Here is a 24226-nt window from a genome sequence, read left to right as displayed (position 1 = left end):
ATACAACTGGTGTAGAAGACCTTACAGTGAAATGATTACTTACAAGCCCTTAACCAACAATGCTTTAAGAAGTTTTAAGAAAAATACATAAAACTAAGTGGCATGTAAAAAATAGAAAATAAAAGTAACAAAGTATTCAACAGCAGCAGTTAAATAACAATAGCAAGGCTATATACAGGGGGTACCGGTACAGAGTCAATGTGGAGGCTATATACAGGGGGTACCAGTACAGAGTCAATGTGGAGGCTATATACAGGGGGTACCGGTACAGAGTCAATGTGGAGGCTATATACAGGGGGTACCGGTACAGAGTCAATGTGGAGGCTATATACAGGGTGTTATGGTACAGAGTCAATGTGGAGGCTATATACAGGGGGTACCGGTACAGAGTCAATGTGGAGGCTATATACAGGGGGTACCGGTACAGAGTCAATGTGGAGGCTATATACAGGGGGTACCGGTACAGAGTCAATGTGGAGGCTATATACAGGGGGTACCGGTACAGAGTCAATGTGGAGGCTATATACAGGGGGTACCGGTACAGAGTCAATGTGGAGGCTATATACAGGGGGTACCGGTACAGAGTCAATGTGGAGGCTATATACAGGGGGTACCGGTACAGAGTCAATGTGGAGGCTATATACAGGGGGTACCGGTACAGAGTCAATGTGGAGGCTATATACAGGGGGTACCGGTACAGAGTCAATGTGGAGGCTATATACAGGGGGTACCGGTACAGAGTCAATGTGGAGGCTATATACAGGGGGTACCGGTACAGAGTCAATGTGGAGGCTATATACAGGGGGTACCGGTACAGAGTCAATGTGGAGGCTATATACAGGGGGTACCGGTACAGAGTCAATGTGGAGGCTATATACAGGGGGTACCGGTACAGAGTCAATGTGGAGGCTATATACAGGGGGTACCGGTACAGAGTCAATGTGGAGGCTATATACAGGGGGTACCGGTACAGAGTCAATGTGGAGGCTATATACAGGGGGTACCGGTACAGAGTCAATGTGGAGTCTATATACAGGGGTACCGGTACAGAGTCAATGTGGAGTCTATATACAGGGGGTACCGGTACAGAGTCAATGTGGAGGCTATATACAGGGGGGTACCGGTACAGAGTCAATGTGGAGGCTATATACAGGGGGTACCGGTACAGAGTCAATGTGGAGGCTATATACAGGGGGTACCGGTACAGAGTCAATGTGGAGGCTATATACAGGGGGTACCGGTACAGAGTCAATGTGGAGGCTATATACAGGGGGTACCGGTACAGAGTCAATGTGGAGGCTATATACAGGGGGTACCGGTACAGAGTCAATGTGGAGGCTATATACAGGGGGTACCGGTACAGAGTCAATGTGGAGGCTATATACAGGGGGTACCGGTACAGAGTCAATGTGGAGGCTATATACAGGGGGTACCGGTACAGAGTCAATGTGGAGGCTATATACAGGGGGTACCGGTACAGAGTCAATGTGGAGGCTATATACAGGGGGTACCGGTACAGAGTCAATGTGGAGGCTATATACAGGGGGTACCGGTACAGAGTCAATGTGGAGGCTATATACAGGGGGTACCGGTACAGAGTCAATGTGGAGGCTATATACAGGGGGTACCGGTACAGAGTCAATGTGGAGGCTGTATACAGGCGGTACCGGTACAGAGTCAATGTGGAGGCTATATACAGGGGGTACCGGTACAGAGTCAATGTGGAGGCTATATACAGGGGGTACCGGTACAGAGTCAATGTGGAGGCTATATACAGGGGGTACCAGTACAGAGTCAATGTGGAGGCTATATACAGGGGGTACCGGTACAGAGTCAATGTGGAGGCTATATACAGGGGGTACCGGTACAGAGTCAATGTGGAGGCTATATACAGGGGGTACCAGTACAGAGTCAATGTGGAGGCTATATACAGGGGGTACCGGTACAGAGTCAATGTGGAGGCTATATACAGGGGGTGCCGGTACAGAGTCAATGTGGAGGCTATATACAGGGGGTACCGGTACAGAGTCAATGTGGAGGCTATATACAGGGGGTACCGGTACAGAGTCAATGTGGAGACTATATACAGGGGGTACCGGTACAGAGTCAATGTGGAGGCTATATACAGGGGGTACCGGTACAGAGTCAATGTGGAGGCTATATACAGGGGGTACCGGTACAGAGTCAATGTGGAGGCTATATACAGGGGGTACCGGTACAGAGTCAATGTGGAGGCTATATACAGGGGGTACCGGTACAGAGTCAATGTGGAGGCTATATACAGGGGGTACCGGTACAGAGTCAATGTGGAGGCTATATACAGGGTGTACCAGTACAGAGTCAATGTGGAGGCTATATACAGGGGGTACCGGTACAGAGTCAATGTGGAGGCTATATACAGGGGGTACCGGTACAGAGTCAATGTGGAGGCTATATACAGGGGGTACCGGTACAGAGTCAATGTGGAGGCTATATACAGGGGGTACCAGTACAGAGGCAATGTGGAGGCTATATACAGGGGGTACCGGTACAGAGTCAATGTGGAGGCTATATACAGGGGGTACCGGTACAGAGTCAATGTGGAGGCTATATACAGGGTGTTACGGTATAGAGTCAATGTGGAGGCTATATACAGGGGGTACCGGTACAGAGTCTATGTGGAGGCTATATACAGGGGGTACCGGTACAGAGTCAATGTGGAGGCTATATACAGGGGGTACCGGTACAGAGTCAATGTGGAGGCTATATACAGGGGGTACCAGTACAGAGTCAATGTGGAGGCTATATACAGGGGGTACCGGTACAGAGTCAATGTGGAGGCTATATACAGGGGGTACCGGTACAGAGTCAATGTGGAGACTATATACAGGGGGTACCGGTACAGAGTCAATGTGGAGGCTATATACAGGGGGTACCGGTACAGAGTCAATGTGGAGGCTATATACAGGGGGTACTGGGACAGAGTCAATGTGGAGGCTATATACAGGGGGGTACCAGTACAGAGTCAATGTGGAGGCTATATACAGGGGGTACCGGTATAGAGTCAATGTGGAGGCTATATACAGGGGGTACCGGTATAGAGTCAATGTGGAGGCTATATACAGGATGTACCGGTACAGAGTCAATGTGGAGGCTATATACAAGGGGTACCGGTACAGAGTCAATGTGGAGGCTATATACAAGGGGTACCGGTATAGAGTCAATGTGGAGGCTATATACAGGGGGTACCGGTACAGAGTCAATGTGGAGGCTATATACAGGGGGTACCAGTACAGAGTCAATGTGGAGGCTATATACAGGGGGTACCGGTACAGAGTCAATGTGGAGGCTATATACAGGGGGTACCGGTACAGAGTCAATGTGGAGGCTATATACAGGGGGTACCAGTACAGAGTCAATGTGGAGGCTATATACAGGGGGTACCGGTACAGAGTCAATGTGGAGGCTATATACAGGGGGTACCGGTACAGAGTCAATGTGGAGGCTATATACAGGGGGTACCAGTACAGAGTCAATGTGGAGGCTATATACAGGGGGTACCGGTACAGAGTCAATGTGGAGGCTATATACAGGGGGTGCCGGTACAGAGTCAATGTGGAGGCTATATACAGGGGGTACCGGTACAGAGTCAATGTGGAGGCTATATACAGGGGGTACCGGTACAGAGTCAATGTGGAGACTATATACAGGGGGTACCGGTACAGAGTCAATGTGGAGGCTATATACAGGGGGTACCGGTACAGAGTCAATGTGGAGGCTATATACAGGGGGTACCGGTACAGAGTCAATGTGGAGGCTATATACAGGGGGTACCGGTACAGAGTCAATGTGGAGGCTATATACAGGGGGTACCGGTACAGAGTCAATGTGGAGGCTATATACAGGGGGTACCGGTACAGAGTCAATGTGGAGGCTATATACAGGGTGTACCAGTACAGAGTCAATGTGGAGGCTATATACAGGGGGTACCGGTACAGAGTCAATGTGGAGGCTATATACAGGGGGTACCGGTACAGAGTCAATGTGGAGGCTATATACAGGGGGTACCGGTACAGAGTCAATGTGGAGGCTATATACAGGGGGTACCAGTACAGAGTCAATGTGGAGGCTATATACAGGGGGTACCGGTACAGAGTCAATGTGGAGGCTATATACAGGGGGTACCGGTACAGAGTCAATGTGGAGGCTATATACAGGGTGTTACGGTATAGAGTCAATGTGGAGGCTATATACAGGGGGTACCGGTACAGAGTCTATGTGGAGGCTATATACAGGGGGTACCGGTACAGAGTCAATGTGGAGGCTATATACAGGGGGTACCGGTACAGAGTCAATGTGGAGGCTATATACAGGGGGTACCAGTACAGAGTCAATGTGGAGGCTATATACAGGGGGTACCGGTACAGAGTCAATGTGGAGGCTATATACAGGGGGTACCGGTACAGAGTCAATGTGGAGACTATATACAGGGGGTACCGGTACAGAGTCAATGTGGAGGCTATATACAGGGGGTACCGGTACAGAGTCAATGTGGAGGCTATATACAGGGGGTACTGGGACAGAGTCAATGTGGAGGCTATATACAGGGGGGTACCAGTACAGAGTCAATGTGGAGGCTATATACAGGGGGTACCGGTATAGAGTCAATGTGGAGGCTATATACAGGGGGTACCGGTATAGAGTCAATGTGGAGGCTATATACAGGATGTACCGGTACAGAGTCAATGTGGAGGCTATATACAAGGGGTACCGGTACAGAGTCAATGTGGAGGCTATATACAAGGGGTACCGGTATAGAGTCAATGTGGAGGCTATATACAGGGGGTACCGGTACAGAGTCAATGTGGAGGCTATATACAGGGGGTACCGGTACAGAGTCAATGTGGAGGCTATATACAGGGGGTACCGGTACAGAGTCAATGTGGAGGCTATATACAGGGGGTACCGGTACAGAGTCAATGTGGAGGCTATATACAGGGGGTACCGGTACAGAGTCAATGTGGAGGCTATATACAGGGGGTACCGGTACAGAGTCAATGTGGAGGCTATATACAGGGGGTACCGGTACAGAGTCAATGTGGAGGCTATATACAGGGGGTACCGGTACAGAGTCAATGTGGAGACTATATACAGGGGGTACCGGTACAGAGTAAATGTGGAGGCTATATACAGGGGGTACCGGTACAGAGTAAATGTGGAGGCTATATACAGGGGGTACCGGTACAGAGTCAATGTGGAGGCTATATACAGGGGGTACCGGTACAGAGTCAATGTGGAGGCTATATACAGGGGGTACCGGTACAGAGTCAATGTGGAGACTATATACAGGGGGTACCGGTACAGAGTCAATGTGGAGGCTATATACAGGGGGTACCGGTACAGAGTCAATGTGGAGGCTATATACAGGGGGTACCGGTACAGAGTCAATGTGGAGGCTATATACAGGGGGTACCGGTACAGAGTCAATGTGGAGACTATATACAGGGGGTACCGGTACAGAGTCAATGTGGAGGCTATATACAGGGGGTACCGGTACAGAGTCAATGTGGAGGCTATATACAGGGGGTACCGGTACAGAGTCAATGTGGAGGCTATATACAGGGGGTACCGGTACAGAGTCAATGTGGAGGCTATATACAGGGGGTACCGGTACAGAGTCAATGTGGAGGCTATATACAGGGGGTACCGGTACAGAGTCAATGTGGAGGCTATATACAGGGTGTACCAGTACAGAGTCAATGTGGAGGCTATATACAGGGGGTACCGGTACAGAGTCAATGTGGAGGCTATATACAGGGGGTACCGGTACAGAGTCAATGTGGAGGCTATATACAGGGGGTACCGGTACAGAGTCAATGTGGAGGCTATATACAGGGGGTACCAGTACAGAGGCAATGTGGAGGCTATATACAGGGGGTACCGGTACAGAGTCAATGTGGAGGCTATATACAGGGGGTACCGGTACAGAGTCAATGTGGAGGCTATATACAGGGTGTTACGGTATAGAGTCAATGTGGAGGCTATATACAGGGGGTACCGGTACAGAGTCTATGTGGAGGCTATATACAGGGGGTACCGGTACAGAGTCAATGTGGAGGCTATATACAGGGGGTACCGGTACAGAGTCAATGTGGAGGCTATATACAGGGGGTACCAGTACAGAGTCAATGTGGAGGCTATATACAGGGGGTACCGGTACAGAGTCAATGTGGAGGCTATATACAGGGGGTACCGGTACAGAGTCAATGTGGAGACTATATACAGGGGGTACCGGTACAGAGTCAATGTGGAGGCTATATACAGGGGGTACCGGTACAGAGTCAATGTGGAGGCTATATACAGGGGGTACCGGGACAGAGTCAATGTGGAGGCTATATACAGGGGGGTACCAGTACAGAGTCAATGTGGAGGCTATATACAGGGGGTACCGGTATAGAGTCAATGTGGAGGCTATATACAGGGGGTACCGGTATAGAGTCAATGTGGAGGCTATATACAGGATGTACCGGTACAGAGTCAATGTGGAGGCTATATACAAGGGGTACCGGTACAGAGTCAATGTGGAGGCTATATACAAGGGGTACCGGTATAGAGTCAATGTGGAGGCTATATACAGGGGGTACCGGTACAGAGTCAATGTGGAGGCTATATACAGGGGGTACCAGTACAGAGTCAATGTGGAGGCTATATACAGGGGGTACCGGTACAGAGTCAATGTGGAGGCTATATACAGGGGGTACCGGTACAGAGTCAATGTGGAGGCTATATACAGGGGGTACCAGTACAGAGTCAATGTGGAGGCTATATACAGGGGGTACCGGTACAGAGTCAATGTGGAGGCTATATACAGGGGGTACCGGTACAGAGTCAATGTGGAGGCTATATACAGGGGGTACCGGTACAGAGTCAATGTGGAGGCTATATACAGGGTGTACCAGTACAGAGTCAATGTGGAGGCTATATACAGGGGGTACCGGTACAGAGTCAATGTGGAGGCTATATACAGGGGGTACCGGTACAGAGTCAATGTGGAGGCTATATACAGGGGGTACCGGTACAGAGTCAATGTGGAGGCTATATACAGGGGGTACCGGTACAGAGTCAATGTGGAGGCTATATACAGGATGTACCGGTACAGAGTCAATGTGGAGGCTATATACAAGGGGTACCGGTACAGAGTCAATGTGGAGGCTATATACAAGGGGTACCGGTATAGAGTCAATGTGGAGGCTATATACAGGGGGTACCGGTACAGAGTCAATGTGGAGGCTATATACAGGGGGTACCGGTACAGAGTCAATGTGGAGGCTATATACAGGGGGTACCGGTACAGAGTCAATGTGGAGGCTATATACAGGGGGTACCGGTACAGAGTCAATGTGGAGGCTATATACAGGGGGTACCGGTACAGAGTCAATGTGGAGGCTATATACAGGGGGTACCGGTACAGAGTCAATGTGGAGGCTATATACAGGGGGTACTGGTACAGAGTCAATGTGGAGGCTATATACAGGGGGTACCGGTACAGAGTCAATGTGGAGGCTATATACAGGGGGTACCGGTACAGAGTCAATGTGGAGACTATATACAGGGGGTACCGGTACAGAGATAATGTGGAGGCTATATACAGGGGGTACCGGTACAGAGTAAATGTGGAGGCTATATACAGGGGGTACCGGTACAGAGTCAATGTGGAGGCTATATACAGGGGGTACCGGTACAGAGTCAATGTGGAGGCTATATACAGGGGGTACCGGTACAGAGTCAATGTGGAGACTATATACAGGGGGTACCGGTACAGAGTCAATGTGGAGGCTATATACAGGGGGTACCGGTACAGAGTCAATGTGGAGGCTATATACAGGGGGTACCGGTACAGAGTCAATGTGGAGGCTATATACAGGGTGTACCGGTACAGAGATAATGCGGAGGGTATATACAGGGGGTACCGGTACAGAGTCAATGTGGAGGCTATATACAGGGGGTACCAGTACAGAGTCAATGTGGAGGCTATATACAGGGGGTACCGGTACAGAGTCAATGTAGAGGCTATATACAGGGGGTACCGGTACAGAGTCAATGTGGGGGCTATATACAGGGGGTACCGGTACAGAGTCAATGTGGAGGCTATATACAGGGGGGTACCGGTACAGAGTCAATGTGGAGGCTATATACAGGGGGTACCGGTACAGAGTCAATGTGGAGACTATATACAGGGGGTACCGGTACAGAGTCAATGTGGAGGCTATATACAGGGGGTACCGGTACAGAGTCAGTGTGGAGGCTATATACAGGGGGTACCGGTACAGAGTCAATGTGGAGGCTATATACAGGGGGATACCGGTACAGAGTCAATGTGGAGGCTATATACAGGGGGTACCGGTACAGAGTCAATGTGGAGGCTATATACAGGGGGTACCGGTACTGCTAGCTAGCCTACTCCACCAGCCAGCAGTACTGTATCATTTTTCGTCATTTTTAGTCAATAAGATTTTTGCTACGTAAGCTTAACTTTCTGAACATTCGAGACGTGTAGTCCACTTGTCATTCCAATCTCCTTTGCATTAGCGTAGCCTCTTCTGTAGCTTGTCTACTATGTGTCTGTCTATCCCTGTTCTCTCCCCTCTGCACAGGCCATACAAACGCTCCACACCGCGTGGCCGCTGCCACTCTAACCTGGTGGTCCCAGCGCGCACGACCCACGTGGAGTTCCAGGTCTCCGGCAGCCTCTGGAACTGCTGGTCTGCGGCCAACAAGGCTGAGTTCATCTCAGCCTATGCTACCCTCCAGTCCCTCGACTTGGCGCTGACGGAAACATGGATTACCACAGATAACACTGCTACTCCTACTGCTCTCTCTTCGTCTGACTACGTGTTCTCGCATACCCCTAGAGCATCGAGCCAGCGGGGTGGTGGCACTGGAATCCTCATCTCTCCCAAGTGGACATTCTCTCTTTCTCCCCTGACCCATCTGTCTATCTCCTCATTTGAATTCCATGCTGTCACAGTTACCAGCCCTTTCAAGCTTAACATCCTTATCATTTATCGCCCTCCAGGTTCCCTTGGAGAGTTCATCAATGAGCTTGACGCCTTGATAAGTTCCTTTCCTGAGGATGGCTCACCTCTCACAGTTCTGGGTGACTTTAACCTCCCCTCGTCTACCTTTGACTCATTCCTCTCTGCCTCCTTCCTTCCACTCCTCTCCTCTTTTGACCTCACCCTCTCACCTTCCCCCCCTACTCACAAGGCAGGCAATACGCTTGACCTCATCTTTACTAGATGCTGTTCTTCCACTAATCTCATTGCAACTCCACTCCAAGTCTCCGACCACTACCTTGTATCCTTTTCCCTCTCGCTCTCATCCAACACTTCTCACTCTGCCCCTACTCGGATGGTATTGCGCCGTCCCAACCTTCGCTCTCTCTCTCCCGCTACTCTCTCCTCTTCCATCCTATCATCTCTTCCCTCTGCTCAAACCTTCTCCAACCTATCTCCTGATTCTGCCTCCTCAACCCTCCTCTCCTCCCTCTCTGCATCCTTTGATTTCCTCTGTCCCCTATCCTCCAGGCCGGCTCGGTCCTCCCCTCCTGGTCCGTGGCTCGACGACTCACTGCGAGCTCACAGAACAGGGCTCCGGGCAGCCGAGCGGAAATGGAGGAAAACTCGCCTCCCTGCGGACCTGGCATCCTTTCACTCCCTCCTCTCTACATTTTCCTCTTCTGTCTCTGCTGCTAAAGCCACTTTCTACCACTCTAAATTCCAAGCATCTGCCTCTAACCCTAGGAAGCTCTTTGCTACCTTCTCCTCCCTCCTGAATCCTCCTCCCCCTCCCCCTCCCTCTCTGCGGATGACTTCGTCATCCATTTTGAAAAGAAGGTTGACGACATCCGATCCTCGTTTGCTAAGTCAAACGACACCGCTGGTCCTGCTCACACTGCCCTACCCTGTGCTTTGACCTCTTTCTCCCCTCTCTCTCCAGATGAAATCTCGCGTCTTGTGACGGCCGGCCGCCCAACAACCTGCCCACTTGACCCTATCCCCTCCTCTCTTCTCCAGACCATTTCCGGAGACCTTCTCCCCTACCTCACCTCGCTCATCAACGCATCCTTGACCGCTGGCTACGTCCCTTCCGTCTTCAAGAGAGCGAGAGTTGCACCCCTTCTGAAAAAACCTACACTCGATCCCTCCGATGTCAACAACTACAGACCAGTATCCCTTCTTTCCTTTCTCTCCAAAACTCTTGAACGCGCCGTCCTTGGCCAGCTCTCTTGCTATCTCTCTCAGAATGACCTTCCTGATCCTAATCAGTCAGGTTTCAAGACTGGGCATTCAACTGAGACTGCTCTTCTCTGTGTCACGGAGGCTCTCCGCACTGCTAAAGCTAACTCTCTCTCCTCTGCTCTCATCCTTCTAGACCCATCTGCTGCCTTTGATACTGTGAACCATCAGATCCTCCTCTCCACCCTCTCCGAGCTGGGCATCTCCGGCGCGGCCCACGCTTGGATTGCGTCCTACCTGACAGGTCGCTCCTACCAGGTGGCGTGGCGAGAATCTGTCTCCGCACCACGTGCTCTCACCACTGGTGTCCCCCAGGGCTCTGTTCTAGGCCCTCTCCTATTCTCGCTATACACCAAGTCACTTGGCTCTGTCATATCCTCACATGGTCTCTCATATCATTGCTATGCAGACGACACACAATTAATCTTCTCCTTTTCCCCTTCTGACAACCAGGTGGCGAATCGCATCTCTGCATGTCTGGCAGACATATCAGTGTGGATGACGGATCACCACCTCAAGCTGAACCTCGGCAAGACGGAGCTGCTCTTCCTCCCGGGGAAGGACTGCCCGTTCCATGATCTCGCCATCACGGTTGACAACTCCCTTGTGTCCTCCTCCCAGAGTGCTAAGAGCCTCGGCGTGACCCTGGACAACACCCTGTCGTTCTCCACTAACATCAAGGCGGTGACCCGATCCTGTAGGTTCATGCTCTACAACATTCGCAGAGTACGACCCTGCCTCACACAGGAAGCGGCGCAGGTCCTAATCCAGGCACTTGTCATCTCCCGTCTGGATTACTGCAACTCGTTGTTGGCTGGGCTCCCTGCCTGTGCCATTAAACCCCTACAACTCATCCAGAACGCCGCAGCCCGTCTGGTGTTCAACCTTCCCAAGTTCTCTCACGTCACCCCGCTCCTCCGCTCTCTCCACTGGCTTCCAGTTGAAGCTCGCATCCGCTACAAGACCATGGTGCTTGCCTATGGAGCTGTGAGGGGAACGGCACCTCCGTACCTTCAGGCTCTGATCAGGCCCTACACCCAAACAAGGGCACTGCGTTCATCCACCTCTGGCCTGCTCGCCTCCCTACCTCTGAGGAAGCACAGTTCCCGCTCAGCCCAGTCAAAACTGTTCGCTGCTCTGGCACCCCAATGGTGGAACAAGCTCCCTCACGACGCCAGGACAGCGGAGTCAATCACCACCTTCCGGAGACACCTGAAACCCCACCTCTTTAAGGAATACCTGGGATAGGATAAAGTAATCCTTCTAACCCCCCCCTTAAAGATTTAGATGTACTATTGTAAAGTGGTTGTTCCACTGGATATTATAGGTGAATGCACCAATTTGTAAGTCGCTCTGGATAAGAGCGTCTGATAAATGACTTAAATGTAATGTAAATGAGTCAATGTAGAGGCTATATACAGGGGGTACCGGTACAGAGTCAATGCGGAGGCTATATACAGGGGTACCGGTACAGAGATAATGCGGAGGGTATATACAGGGGGTACCGGTACAGAGTCAATGTGGAGGCTATATACAGGGGGTACCGGTACAGAGTCAATGTGGAGGCTATATACAGGGGGTACCAGTACAGAGTCAATCTGGAGACTATATATAGGGGGTACCGGTACAGAGTCAATGTGGAGGCTATATACAGGGGGTACCGGTACAGAGTCAATGTGGAGGCTATATACAGGGGGTACCGGTACAGAGTCAATGTAGAGGCTATATACAGGGGGTACCGGTACCGAGTCAATGTGGAGTCTATATACAGGGGGTACCGGTACAGAGTCAATGTGGAGGCTATATACAGGGGGTACCGGTACAGAGTCAATATGGAGGCTATATACAGGGGGTACCGGTACAGAGTCAATGTGGAGTCTATATACAGGGGGTACCGGTACAGAGTCAATTGTGGAGGCTATATACAGGGGGGTACCGGTACAGAGTCAATGTGGAGGCTATATACAGGGGGTACCGGTACAGAGTCAATGTGGAGGCTATATACAGGGGGTACCGGTACAGAGTCAATGTGGAGGCTATATACAGGGGGGTACCGGTACAGAGTCAATGTGGAGGCTATATACAGGGGGTACCGGTACAGAGTCAATGTGGAGGCTATATACAGGGGGTACCGGTACAGAGTCAATGTGGAGGCTATATACAGGGGGTACCGGTACAGAGTCAATGGGGAGGCTATATACAGGAGGTACCGGTACAGAGTCAATGTGGAGGCTATATACAGGGGTACCGGTACAGAGTCAATGTGGAGGCTATATACAGGGGGTACTGGTACAGAGTCAATGTGGAGGCTATATACAGGGGGTACCGGTACCGAGTCAATGTGGAGGCTATATACAGGGGGTACCGGTACAGAGTCAATGTGGAGGCTATATACAGGGGGTACCGGTTCAGAGACATATGTGGAGGCTATATACAGGGGGTACTGGTACAGAGTCAATGTGGAGGCTATATACAGGGGGTACCGGTACAGAGACATATGTGCCAGTTATGATTTTCATATGCACATTTTTCTTGGAACAGTTTAATTTAATTTATAATGGCCTACATAAAACCAACACCTAACATTGCAGCCTGCAGGTAGAAAAATACCCAGATTAAATAAATATCCTATAAATCACATTGGCTATTCAGGGCCTTTATGCAACGAACTTGAAACATTGAATAAAATATTCTGGACCCTCAGTGTCCCAAGCCAGTGAGCTTGGGACAGACACAGCTGTAGGCTATTTGTGCAAAAGGGATAAGAAGTAATCAGGTATTTTACGTTTCCACTGGATCAGAACATTACATTTCTTCCATTAATGCCGAGTGGTTATCGAAAGGGAGAGAGCTGGAAATATTGTTCAAAACAGACTTTGTTTACTCGCTGTTTCAGGTGAAGAAAAATTACTTTTAGAAACTCAACAGCTCATTAGTTGGTGGTGAGTTAAGACAATCAGAAATACTAAATCGGCCATCCCCAAATGAGCACATTTACAGGCCTAAATTTGCATGCAGGCCAGGTAAACTAGTCCTACTTCTATATGCGTAATCATGTCAACATTGACAGGTGCGTTTCAAACAGACAATTAATAAAATTGACAAAACTCGTAAATGGAATGAAATCAACAAAAAACGTGTTTCTCACAAGTTGTGAGAGTTTTGAAAACAATGTGTCCACTCCGACAATGACAAAGGTAAACGACTGTAGTAATAATATATTGAAGGCATTAACCGAAATTACCATAACCAACATCGCAGATTATAAATGATGTGAATTAACAGTACATGTAGGTGATATGTGTTATGGGGAATTGATAAGACACAGCAAACCCACGCACACAATGAATTTATGAAACAATAAATACCCAGGAAATGGCGGGAGAGAGAACATTCTGGAGAGAGACGTGCCTTGTTCATCTGAGCATCCTCAATGGAATATTCCACTGAGAGAGGTGCAAATCAGACACGACTCATGTACCATGAAGAATAAATGACTATTTGCCACTGCTCAACTAAAGCAATCTCAGTCGACAACCAGCCTATCGACCGACCAACAGCCTATCGACCGACCAACAGCCTATCGACCGACCAACAGCCTATCGACCGACCAACAGCCTATCGACCGACCAACAGCCTATCGACCGACCAACAGCCTATCGACCGACCAACAGCCTATCGACCGACCAACAGCCTATCGACCGACCAACAGCCTATCGACCGACCAACAGCCTATCGACCGACCAACAGCCTATCGACCGACCAACAGCCTATCGACCGACCAACAGCCTATCGACCAACCAACAGCCTATCGACCAACCAACAGCCTATCGACCAACAGCCTATCGACCAACAGCCTATCGACCGACCAACAGCCTATCGACCAACCAACAGCCTATCGACCAACAGCCTATCGACCGACCAACAGCCTATCGACCGACCAACAGCCTATCGACCGACCAACAGCCTATCGACCGACCAACAGCCTATCGACCGACCAACAGCCTATCGACCGACCAACAGCCTATCGACCGACCAACAGCCTATCGACCGACCAACAGCCTATCGACCGACCAACAGCCTATCGACCGACCAACAGCCTATCGACCGACCAACAGCCTATCGACCGACCAACAGCCTATCGACCGACCAACAGCCTATCGACCGACCAACAGCCTATCGACCGACCAACAGCCTATCGACCGACCAACAGCCTATCGACCGACCAACAGCCTATCGACCGACCAACAGCCTATCGACCGACCAACAGCCTATCGACCGACCAACAGCCTATCGACCGACCAACAGCCTATCGACCGACCAACAGCCTATCGACCGACCAACAGCCTATCGACCGACCAACAGCCTATCGACCGACCAACAGCCTATCGACCGACCAACAGCCTATCGACCGACCAACAGCCTATCGACCGACCAACAGCCTATCGACCGACCAACAGCCTATCGACCGACCAACAGCCTATCGACCGACCAACAGCCTATCGACCGACCAACAGCCTATCGACCGACCAACAGCCTATCGACCGACCAACAGCCTATCGACCAACCAACAGCCTATCGACCAACCAACAGCCTATCGACCGACCAACAGCCTATCGACCGACCAACAGCCTATCGACCGACCAACAGCCTATCGACCGACCAACAGCCTATCGACCGACCAACAGCCTATCGACCGACCAACAGCCTATCGACCGACCAACAGCCTATCGACCAACCAACAGCCTATCGACCGACCAACAGCCTATCGACCGACCAACAGCCTATCGACCGACCAACAGCCTATCGACCGACCAACAGCCTATCGACCGACCAACAGCCTATCGACCGACCAACAGCCTATCGACCAACCAACAGCCTATCGACCGACCAACAGCCTATCGACCGACCAACAGCCTATCGACCGACCAACAGCCTATCGACCGACCAACAGCCTATCGACCGACCAACAGCCTATCGACCGACCAACAGCCTATCGACCGACCAACAGCCTATCGACCGACCAACAGCCTATCGACCGACCAACAGCCTATCGACCGACCAACAGCCTATCGACCGACCAACAGCCTATCGACCGACCAACAGCCTATCGACCGACCAACAGCCTATCGACCGACCAACAGCCTATCGACCGACCAACAGCCTATCGACCGACCAACAGCCTATCGACCGACCAACAGCCTATCGACCGACCAACAGCCTATCGACCGACCAACAGCCTATCGACCGACCAACAGCCTATCGACCGACCAACAGCCTATCGACCGACCAACAGCCTATCGACCGACCAACAGCCTATCGACCGACCAACAGCCTATCGACCGACCAACAGCCTATCGCCAACCAACAGCCTATCGACCAACCAACAGCCTATCGACCGACCAACAGCCTATCGACCGACCAACAGCCTATCGACCGACCAACAGCCTATCGACCGACCAACAGCCTATCGACCGACCAACAGCCTATCGACCGACCAACAGCCTATCGACCGACCAACAGCCTATCGACCGACCAACAGCCTATCGACCGACCAACAGCCTATCGACCGACCAACAGCCTATCGACCGACCAACAGCCTATCGACCGACCAACAGCCTATCGACCGACCAACAGCCTATCGACCGACCAACAGCCTATCGACCGACCAACAGCCTATCGACCGACCAACAGCCTATCGACCGACCAACAGCCTATCGACCGACCAACAGCCTATCGACCGACCAACAGCCTATCGACCGACCAACAGCCTATCGACCGACCAACAGCCTATCGACCGACCAACAGCCTATCGACCGACCAACAGCCTATCGACCGACCAACAGCCTATCGACCGACCAACAGCCTATCGACCGACCAACAGCCTATCGACCGACCAACAGCCTATCGACCGACCAACAGCCTATCGACCGACCAACAGCCTATCGACCGACCAACAGCCTATCGACCGACCAACAGCCTATCGACCGACCAACAGCCTATCGACCGACCAACAGCCTATCGACCGACCAACAGCCTATCGACCGACCAACAGCCTATCGACCGACCAACAGCCTATCGACCGACCAACAGCCTATCGACCGACCAACAGCCTATCGACCGACCAACAGCCTATCGACCAACCAACAGCCTATCGACCAACCAACAGCCTATCGACCAACCAACAGCCTATCGACCAACCAACAGCCTATCGACCAACCAACAGCCTATCGACCGACCAACAGCCTATCGACCGACCAACAGCCTATCGACCGACCAACAGCCTATCGACCGACCAACAGCCTATCGACCGACCAACAGCCTATCGACCAACCAACAGCCTATCGACCAACCAACAGCCTATCGACCAACAGCCTATCGACCGACCAACAGCCTATCGACCAACCAACAGCCTATCGACCGACCAACAGCCTATCGACCGACCAACAGCCTATCGACCGACCAACAGCCTATCGACCAACAGCCTATCGACCAAACAATGGACCAGTCGACTACATGGGGTCAGACCTAGCAGCCCTACAACTCATCACGGACTACCACTCTCCATATCTTCAAGCATAGTGGTGGCTGTATCATGTTATGGGTATGCTTGTCATCGTTAAGGACTGGGAAGTAAAAAAAATATATCCTAAATGAAAACCTGGTTCAGTCTGCTTTCCACCAGACACTGGAAAAGGAAATCACCTTTTAGCAGAACAATAATCTACAACACAAGGACAAATCTACACTGGAGTTACTTAACAAGACGTTAATGTTTCTGAGTGGCTAAGTTTTGACTTAAATCTGCTTGAACATTAGGGCCTCGCGAGCGGCACAGCGATCTAAGACACTAAGGAAAACGGGAGTCCCATACGGTGGCGCACAATTGGCTCAGCGTCATCCCCGTTAGGGGAGGGTTTGGCCGGGGAGGGGGCTTTACTTGGCTCATCGCGCTCTAGCGACTCCTTGTGGCGGGCCGGGCGCCTGCAGGCTGACCTCGGTCGTCAGGTGAACAGTGTTTCCTCCGACACATTGGTGCAGCTGGATTCCGGGTTAAGCGGGCGGGTATTAAGAAGCGCGGTTTGGCGGGTCGTGTTTCGGAGGACGCATGACTCGACCTTCGCCTCTCCCGAGCCAATTGGGGAGTTGCAGCGATGAGACAAAAATCAAAATTGGGGAGAAGGGGGTAAAATACAAAAACCCAAAACTAAAAGAATGCTTGAAAATGGCTAGCCATGATCCCCACCAACTTGACAGAGTTGAAGAATTTTTTTAATAATAAATTCAAAACCTTGCACAATCCAGGTGTGGAACGCTCTAACACGGAACCCAAACCGGCTGCGCGCGTGCGCTATCGTGCGCTATCGTGCATAAATGTATTTTGTCCCCCCACACCAAATGTGATCACGACATGCAGGTCAAAATATCAAAACAAACTCTGAACCAATGTCAATTTGGGGACAAGTCGAAAAGCATTAAACATGTATGGCAATTTAGCTAGTTAGCTTGCACTTGCTAGCTAATTTGTCCTATTTAGCTAGCTTGCTGTTGCTAGCTAATTTGACCTGGGATATAAACATTGAGTTGTTATTTTGCCTGAAATGCACAAGCTCCTCTACTCCGACAATTAATCCACACGTAAAACGGCCAACCGAATCATTTCTAGTCATCCCTCTTCCTTCCAGGCTTTTTCATCTTTGAACTTAAATGGCGATCGGCATCTAAACTTTCACAGTATTACCATGACGACCGGCAACACAGTTCGTCTTTCAATCACCCACATGGGTATAACCAATGAGGAGATGGCACGTGGGTACCTGCTTCTATAAACCAATGAGGAGATGGGAGGGGCAGGACTTGCAGCGCGATCTGCATCAGAAATAGAAAGGACTTCTATTTTAGCCCTTGGCATCGCAGACGCTCGTTGGCGCGCGCGAGCAGCGTGGGTGCAATAACTGAAAAACATGGATTTCTACATTTATTTTGGGAGCTGAATACTTATGCAACGGCTATATTTTTGTTGTTTAATTTTTGTGTAGATTGTTGACCCCCCCCAAAAAAAGACATTTAAATCCACTTTAAAGCACAATAAAATGTGAAGAAATCCAAGGGGTCTTAATACTTTTGCAAAGCACTGTACATATACACAGAACATTTCTGACTCTCCTACCCTCTATCCCTGTCTACCTTCCACTGTACCTGCAGGTAGGTCATCTTCTCCTTGGCCAGGGATACGAAGGGCAGAATAAACAGAGCTTTCCTCTTCGTCTCCAGTACTCTCTTCAGCATTAACAGCTCTGCCACCAGGGTCTTCCCTGCACTGGTTGGGGCTGGGATTAGAGGTCAGAGGTTAACGGTAAAGGGGGGGGGGGTCAGGGTTCTGGGGCAGGGTAGATTGGTACGGTGAAGGGGGTCAGGGTAGATTGGTACGGGGAAGGGGGTCAGGGTAGATTGGTACGGTGAAGGGGGTCAGGGTAGATTGGTACGGTGAAGGAGGTCAGGGTACTGGGTCAGGGTAGCTGGGACGGGGAAGGGGTCAGGGTACTGGGTCAGGGTAGATTGGTACGGTGAAGGGGCCAGGGTAGATTGGTACGGTGAAGGGGGTCAGGGTAGCTGGGACGGGGAATGGGGTCAGGGTAGATTGGAAGATTGGTCAGGGAAGATTGGTACGGCGAAGGGGGTCAGGGTAGATTGGTACGGGGAAGGGGTCAGGGTAGCTTGGTACGGGGAAGGGGTCAGGATTCTGGGTCAGGGTAGGTGGGACGGGGAAGGGGTCAGGGTGATTGGGACGGGGAAGGGGTCAGGGTAGATTGGTACGGGGAAGGGGGTCAGGGTAGATTGGTACGGGGAAGGGGTCAGGGTAGCTTGGTACGGGGAAGGGGGTCAGGGTAGATTGGTACGGGGAAGGGGTCAGGATTCTGGGTCAGGGTAGGTGGGACGGGGAAGGGGTCAGGGTAGATTGGTACGGGGAAGGGGTCAGGGTAATTGGGACGGGGAAGGGGTCAGGGTAATTGGGACGGGGAAGGGGTCAGGGTAATTGGGACGGGGAAGGGGTCAGGGTAATTGGGACGGGGAAGGGGTCAGGGTATTTGGGACGGGGAAGGGGTCAGGGTAATTGGTACGGGGAAGGGGGTCAGGGTAATTGGGACGGGGAAGGGGGTCAGGGTAATTGGGACGGGGAAGGGGGTCAGGGTAATTGGGACGGGGAAGGGGGTCAGGGTAATTGGGACGGGGAAGGGGTCAGGGTAATTGGTACGGGGAAGGGGTCAGGGTAATTGGGACGGGGAAGGGGTCAGGGTAATTGGGACGGGGAAGGGGTCAGGGTAATTGGTACGGGGAAGGGGGTCAGGGTAATTGGGACGGGGAAGGGGGTCAGGGTAATTGGGACGGGGAAGGGGTCAGGGTAATTGGGACGGGGAAGGGGGTCAGGGTAATTGGGACGGGGAAGGGGTCAGGGTAATTGGGACGGGGAAGGGGTCAGGGTAATTGGGACGGGGAAGGGGTCAGGGTAATTGGGACGGGGAAGGGGTCAGGGTAATTGGGACGGGGAAGGGGGTCAGGGTAATTGGGACGGGGAAGGGGGTCAGGGTAATTGGGACGGGGAAGGGGTCAGGGTAATTGGGACGGGGAAGGGGGTCAGGGTAATTGGGACGGGGAAGGGGTCAGGGTAATTGGGACGGGGAAGGGGGTCAGGGTAATTGGGACGGGGAAGGGGTCAGGGTAATTGGGACGGGGAAGGGGGTCAGGGTTAATTGGGACGGGGAAGGGGGTCAGGGTAATTGGGACGGGGAAGGGGGTCAGGGTAGATTGGGACGGGGAAGGGGGCAGGGTAATTGGGACGGGGAAGGGGTCAGGGTAATTGGTACGGGGAAGGGGTCAGGGTAGATTGGGACGGGGAAGGGGTCAGGGTAGATTGGGACGGGGAAGGGGTCAGGGTAATTGGGACGGGGAAGGGGGTCAGGGTAATTGGGACGGGGAAGGGGGTCAGGGTAATTGGGACGGGGAAGGGGGTCAGGGTAATTGGGACAGGGAGGGGGTCAGGGTAATTGGTACGGGGAAGGGGTCAGGGTGATTGGTACGGCGAAGGGGTCAGGGTACTGGGTCAGGGTAATTGGGACGGGGAAGGGTTCAGGGTAGATTGGTACGGGGAAGGGGTCAGGGTAATTGGGACGGGGAAGGGGGTCAGGGTAGATTGGTACGGGGAAGGGGTCAGGGTAATTGGGACGGGGAAGGGGGTCAGGGTAGATTGGTACGGGGAAGGGGGTCAGGGTAATTGGGACGGGGAAGGGGGTCAGGGTAGATTGGTACGGGGAAGGGGGTCAGGGTAATTGGGACGGGGAAGGGGTCAGGGTACCTGAGTAGACCAGGTTTTGTCCTTGCAGCACGCGTCCCAGACTGAGACACTGAGCCTGCCAGGGGAACATGGAGACGACACCATGACGACGGTAACGCTGAAGGACCGCAGCAGGTAGACCCCAGCTGGACAACAACAACCTGTCACACTGCTCGTCTGGACGCATACACACCGCTGATAGACCAACCCCTGGGGAAACACATACACACACACACACACACACACACACACACACACCACACACACACACACACACACACACGCACACACACACACACACACACACACACACGTTACACACACACACACACACACACACACGTTACACACACACACGTTACACACACACACACACACACACACACACACACACACACACACACACACACACACACACACACACACACACACACACACACACACACACACACACACACGTTACATACACACACACGCACACACACACACACACACATACACACACGTTACACACACACACACACACACACACACGTTACACACACACACGTTACACACACACACACACACACACACACACACACACACACACACACACACACACACGTTACACACACACACACACACACACACACACACACACACACACACACACACACACACACACACACACGTTACACACACACACACACACGTTACACACACACACACACACACGTTACACACACACACACACACGTTACACACACACACACACACGTTACACACACACACACGTTACACACACACACACACACGTTACACACACACACACACACACACACACACACACACACACACACACACACACACACACACACGTTACACACACACACACACACACGTTACACACACACACACACACGTTACACACACACACACACACGTTACACACACACACACGTTACACACACACACACACACGCACACACACACACACGTTACATACACACACACGCACACACACACACACGTTACACACACGTTACACACACACACACACACACACACGTTACATACACACACACGTTACACACACGTTACACACACACACACGTTACACACACACACGTTACACACACACACACACGTTACACACACACACACACACGTTACACACACACACACACACGTTACACACACACACACACGTTACACACACACACACACACGTTACACACACACACACACGTTACACACACACACACACGTTACACACACACACGTTACACACACACACACACACACGTTACACAGACTAGTTCTTTCATCCCGTACCTGTGGTGTTGAGTGTGCTGGCCTCCAGCCCAGTAGGGGGCGTGAGAACAGAGGCTGACATGTTGTTCCTCAGAGACCGCTGTAGCGCCGCTCTCTCCCTCGCCCGCGCCAGGAGGGAGGGGCTGAACAGGATGAAGTCATCAGATACGTCCAATGGGGAGTCAGCATTCTGGCAGGAACCGTTTCCTCTTCCTGTGGGTGTGGTCTCAGAGCTCCTCCCCCTGGCCCTGCGCTTCCTACTGTCAACGACAACATTCAAATGAAATAAACATTTATTGACACGGCTGTTAAAGGGACAATCACGTCAATAAAGTTAAAATGAGATCAAATTATGTTTTTTTGTTTGTATATTAATCTACTTGTAAAAACACACCCTCTGGAGCTACAGTTCTTCTGAGGGGGTGGGGCGTCCGTAGGTCTGTGTGGAAGCGTCCCAGCATGCTCTCTGTCCTCTGAGTCTTCACTGAACAGCAGGCACTGAGCCAGGTCCTTACGGTCCGCTGTCTGAACCAGCCCTGGATGCTCACACACATCTGGTCCTAGTCCAACCTTAGCCCCGTCCTCTGGTCCTGGTGTCAGGGAGGTCTGGGCTGGAGCTGCTGAGGCGTGGGATACCCCTCTCCGGATTAAAGATACCCCCATCTCTACCCCATGTGTTAATTTCATCCCTCCAGGATCCAGAGCTTCCAGCACCTGAGGCATCTCCTCTCCAGGGTCTAAAGAGGAGTCTCCTACCACACACACCTGTCCTGCAGCCACTTCCTGGGCCGTGTGTGTGTTGTCACGCAGCGTGTGTGTGTTGTCACGCAGCGTGTGTGTGTTGTCAGGCAGCGTGTGTGTGTTGTCACGCAGCGTGTGTGTGTTGTCACGCAGCGTGTGTGTGTTGTCACGCAGCGTGTGTGTGTTGTCAGGCAGCGTGTGTGTGTGAGCGGTTTGCAGGCGACTGGAGCGTCTTGGGGTGAGTGGCTGCTCAGGGTCGGGGACACTGCAGAGAGAAACACAGAGTTAAAACATTAAAACATGTAGTCATGTTATAATATAGTAATTAATACAGGGTTATAACATCTAGTTATGTTATAATGTTATAATATAGTAATGATCACAGGGTAATAACATCTAGTCATGTTATAAAATAGTAATGATCACAGGGTTATAACATCTAGTCACGTTATGATATAGTAATTAATACAGGGTTATAACATCTAGTCATGTTATAATGTTATAATATAGTAATGATCACAAGGTTATAACATCTAGTCATGTTATAATGTTATAATAAGGTAATTAAGACAGGGTTATAACATCTAGTCATGTTATAATATAGTAATTAATACAGGGTTATAACATCTAGTCATGTTATAATATAGTAATTAATACAGGGTTATAACATCTAGTCATGTTATAATATAGTAATTAATACAGGGTTATAACATCTAGTTATGTTATAATATAGTAATGATCACAGGGTTATAGCATCTAGTCATGTTATAACATCTAGTCATGTTATAATGTTATAATAAGGTAATTAAGACAGGGTTATAACATCTAGTCATGTTATAATATAGTAATTAATACAGGGTAATAACATCTAGTCATGTTATATTGTTATAATATAGTAATTAAGACAGGGTAATAACATCTAGTCATGTTATAATATAGTAATGATCACAGGGTTATAACATCTAGTCATGTTATAATATAGTAATTAACACAGGGTTATAACATCTAGTCATGTTATAATATAGTAATTAACACAGGGTTATAACATCTAGTCATGTTATAATATAGTAATTAATACAGGGTTATAACATCTAGTCATGTTATAATATAGTAATTAATACAGGGTTATAACATCTAGTCATGTTATAATGTTATAATGTAGTAATTAACACAGGATTATAACATCTAGTCATGTTATAATGTTATAATATAGTAATTAAGACAGGATTATAACATCTAGTCATGTTATAATATAGTAATTAATACAGGGTTATAACATCTAGTCATGTTATAATATAGTAATTAATACAGGGTTATAACATCTAGTCATGTTATAATATAGTAATGATCACAGGGTTATAACATCTAGTCATGTTATAATGTTATAATATAGTAATGATCACAGGGTTATAACATCTAGTCATGTTATAATGTTATAATATAGTAATTAAGACAGGGTTATAACATCTAGTCATGTTATAATATAGTAATGAACACAGGGTTATAACATCTAGTCATGTTATAATGTTATAATATAGTAATGATCACAGGGTTATAACATCTAGTCATGTTATAATGT

At 50.3% G+C, this 24226-nt stretch overlaps 1 protein-coding gene across 1 annotated transcript in view; it reads right to left on the bottom strand.

Moving 5' to 3' along the window:
• polq (polymerase (DNA directed), theta) overlaps window positions 1-24226 on the bottom strand; it is a 122044-nt gene that overhangs the window by 80986 nt on the left and 16832 nt on the right. Inside the window, exons 3-6 of the mRNA XM_082957597.1 lie at window positions 22301-22912; window positions 21928-22166; window positions 20632-20820; window positions 18477-18607 (exon numbers count right to left, since the gene is read on the bottom strand). Of these exons, the coding sequence (XP_082813723.1) occupies window positions 18477-18607; window positions 20632-20820; window positions 21928-22166; window positions 22301-22912 (1171 nt within the window). The remainder of the gene's footprint in view (window positions 1-18476; window positions 18608-20631; window positions 20821-21927; window positions 22167-22300; window positions 22913-24226) is intronic.

This window comes from Salmo salar, chromosome 11 (assembly GCF_965601325.2).
Source record: "Salmo salar chromosome 11, fSalSal1, whole genome shotgun sequence".
Lineage (NCBI taxonomy): Eukaryota > Metazoa > Chordata > Actinopteri > Salmoniformes > Salmonidae > Salmo > Salmo salar.
The sequence above is the reverse complement of the archived record's forward strand: the minus strand, read 5'-3'. Positions and strand labels throughout refer to the sequence as shown.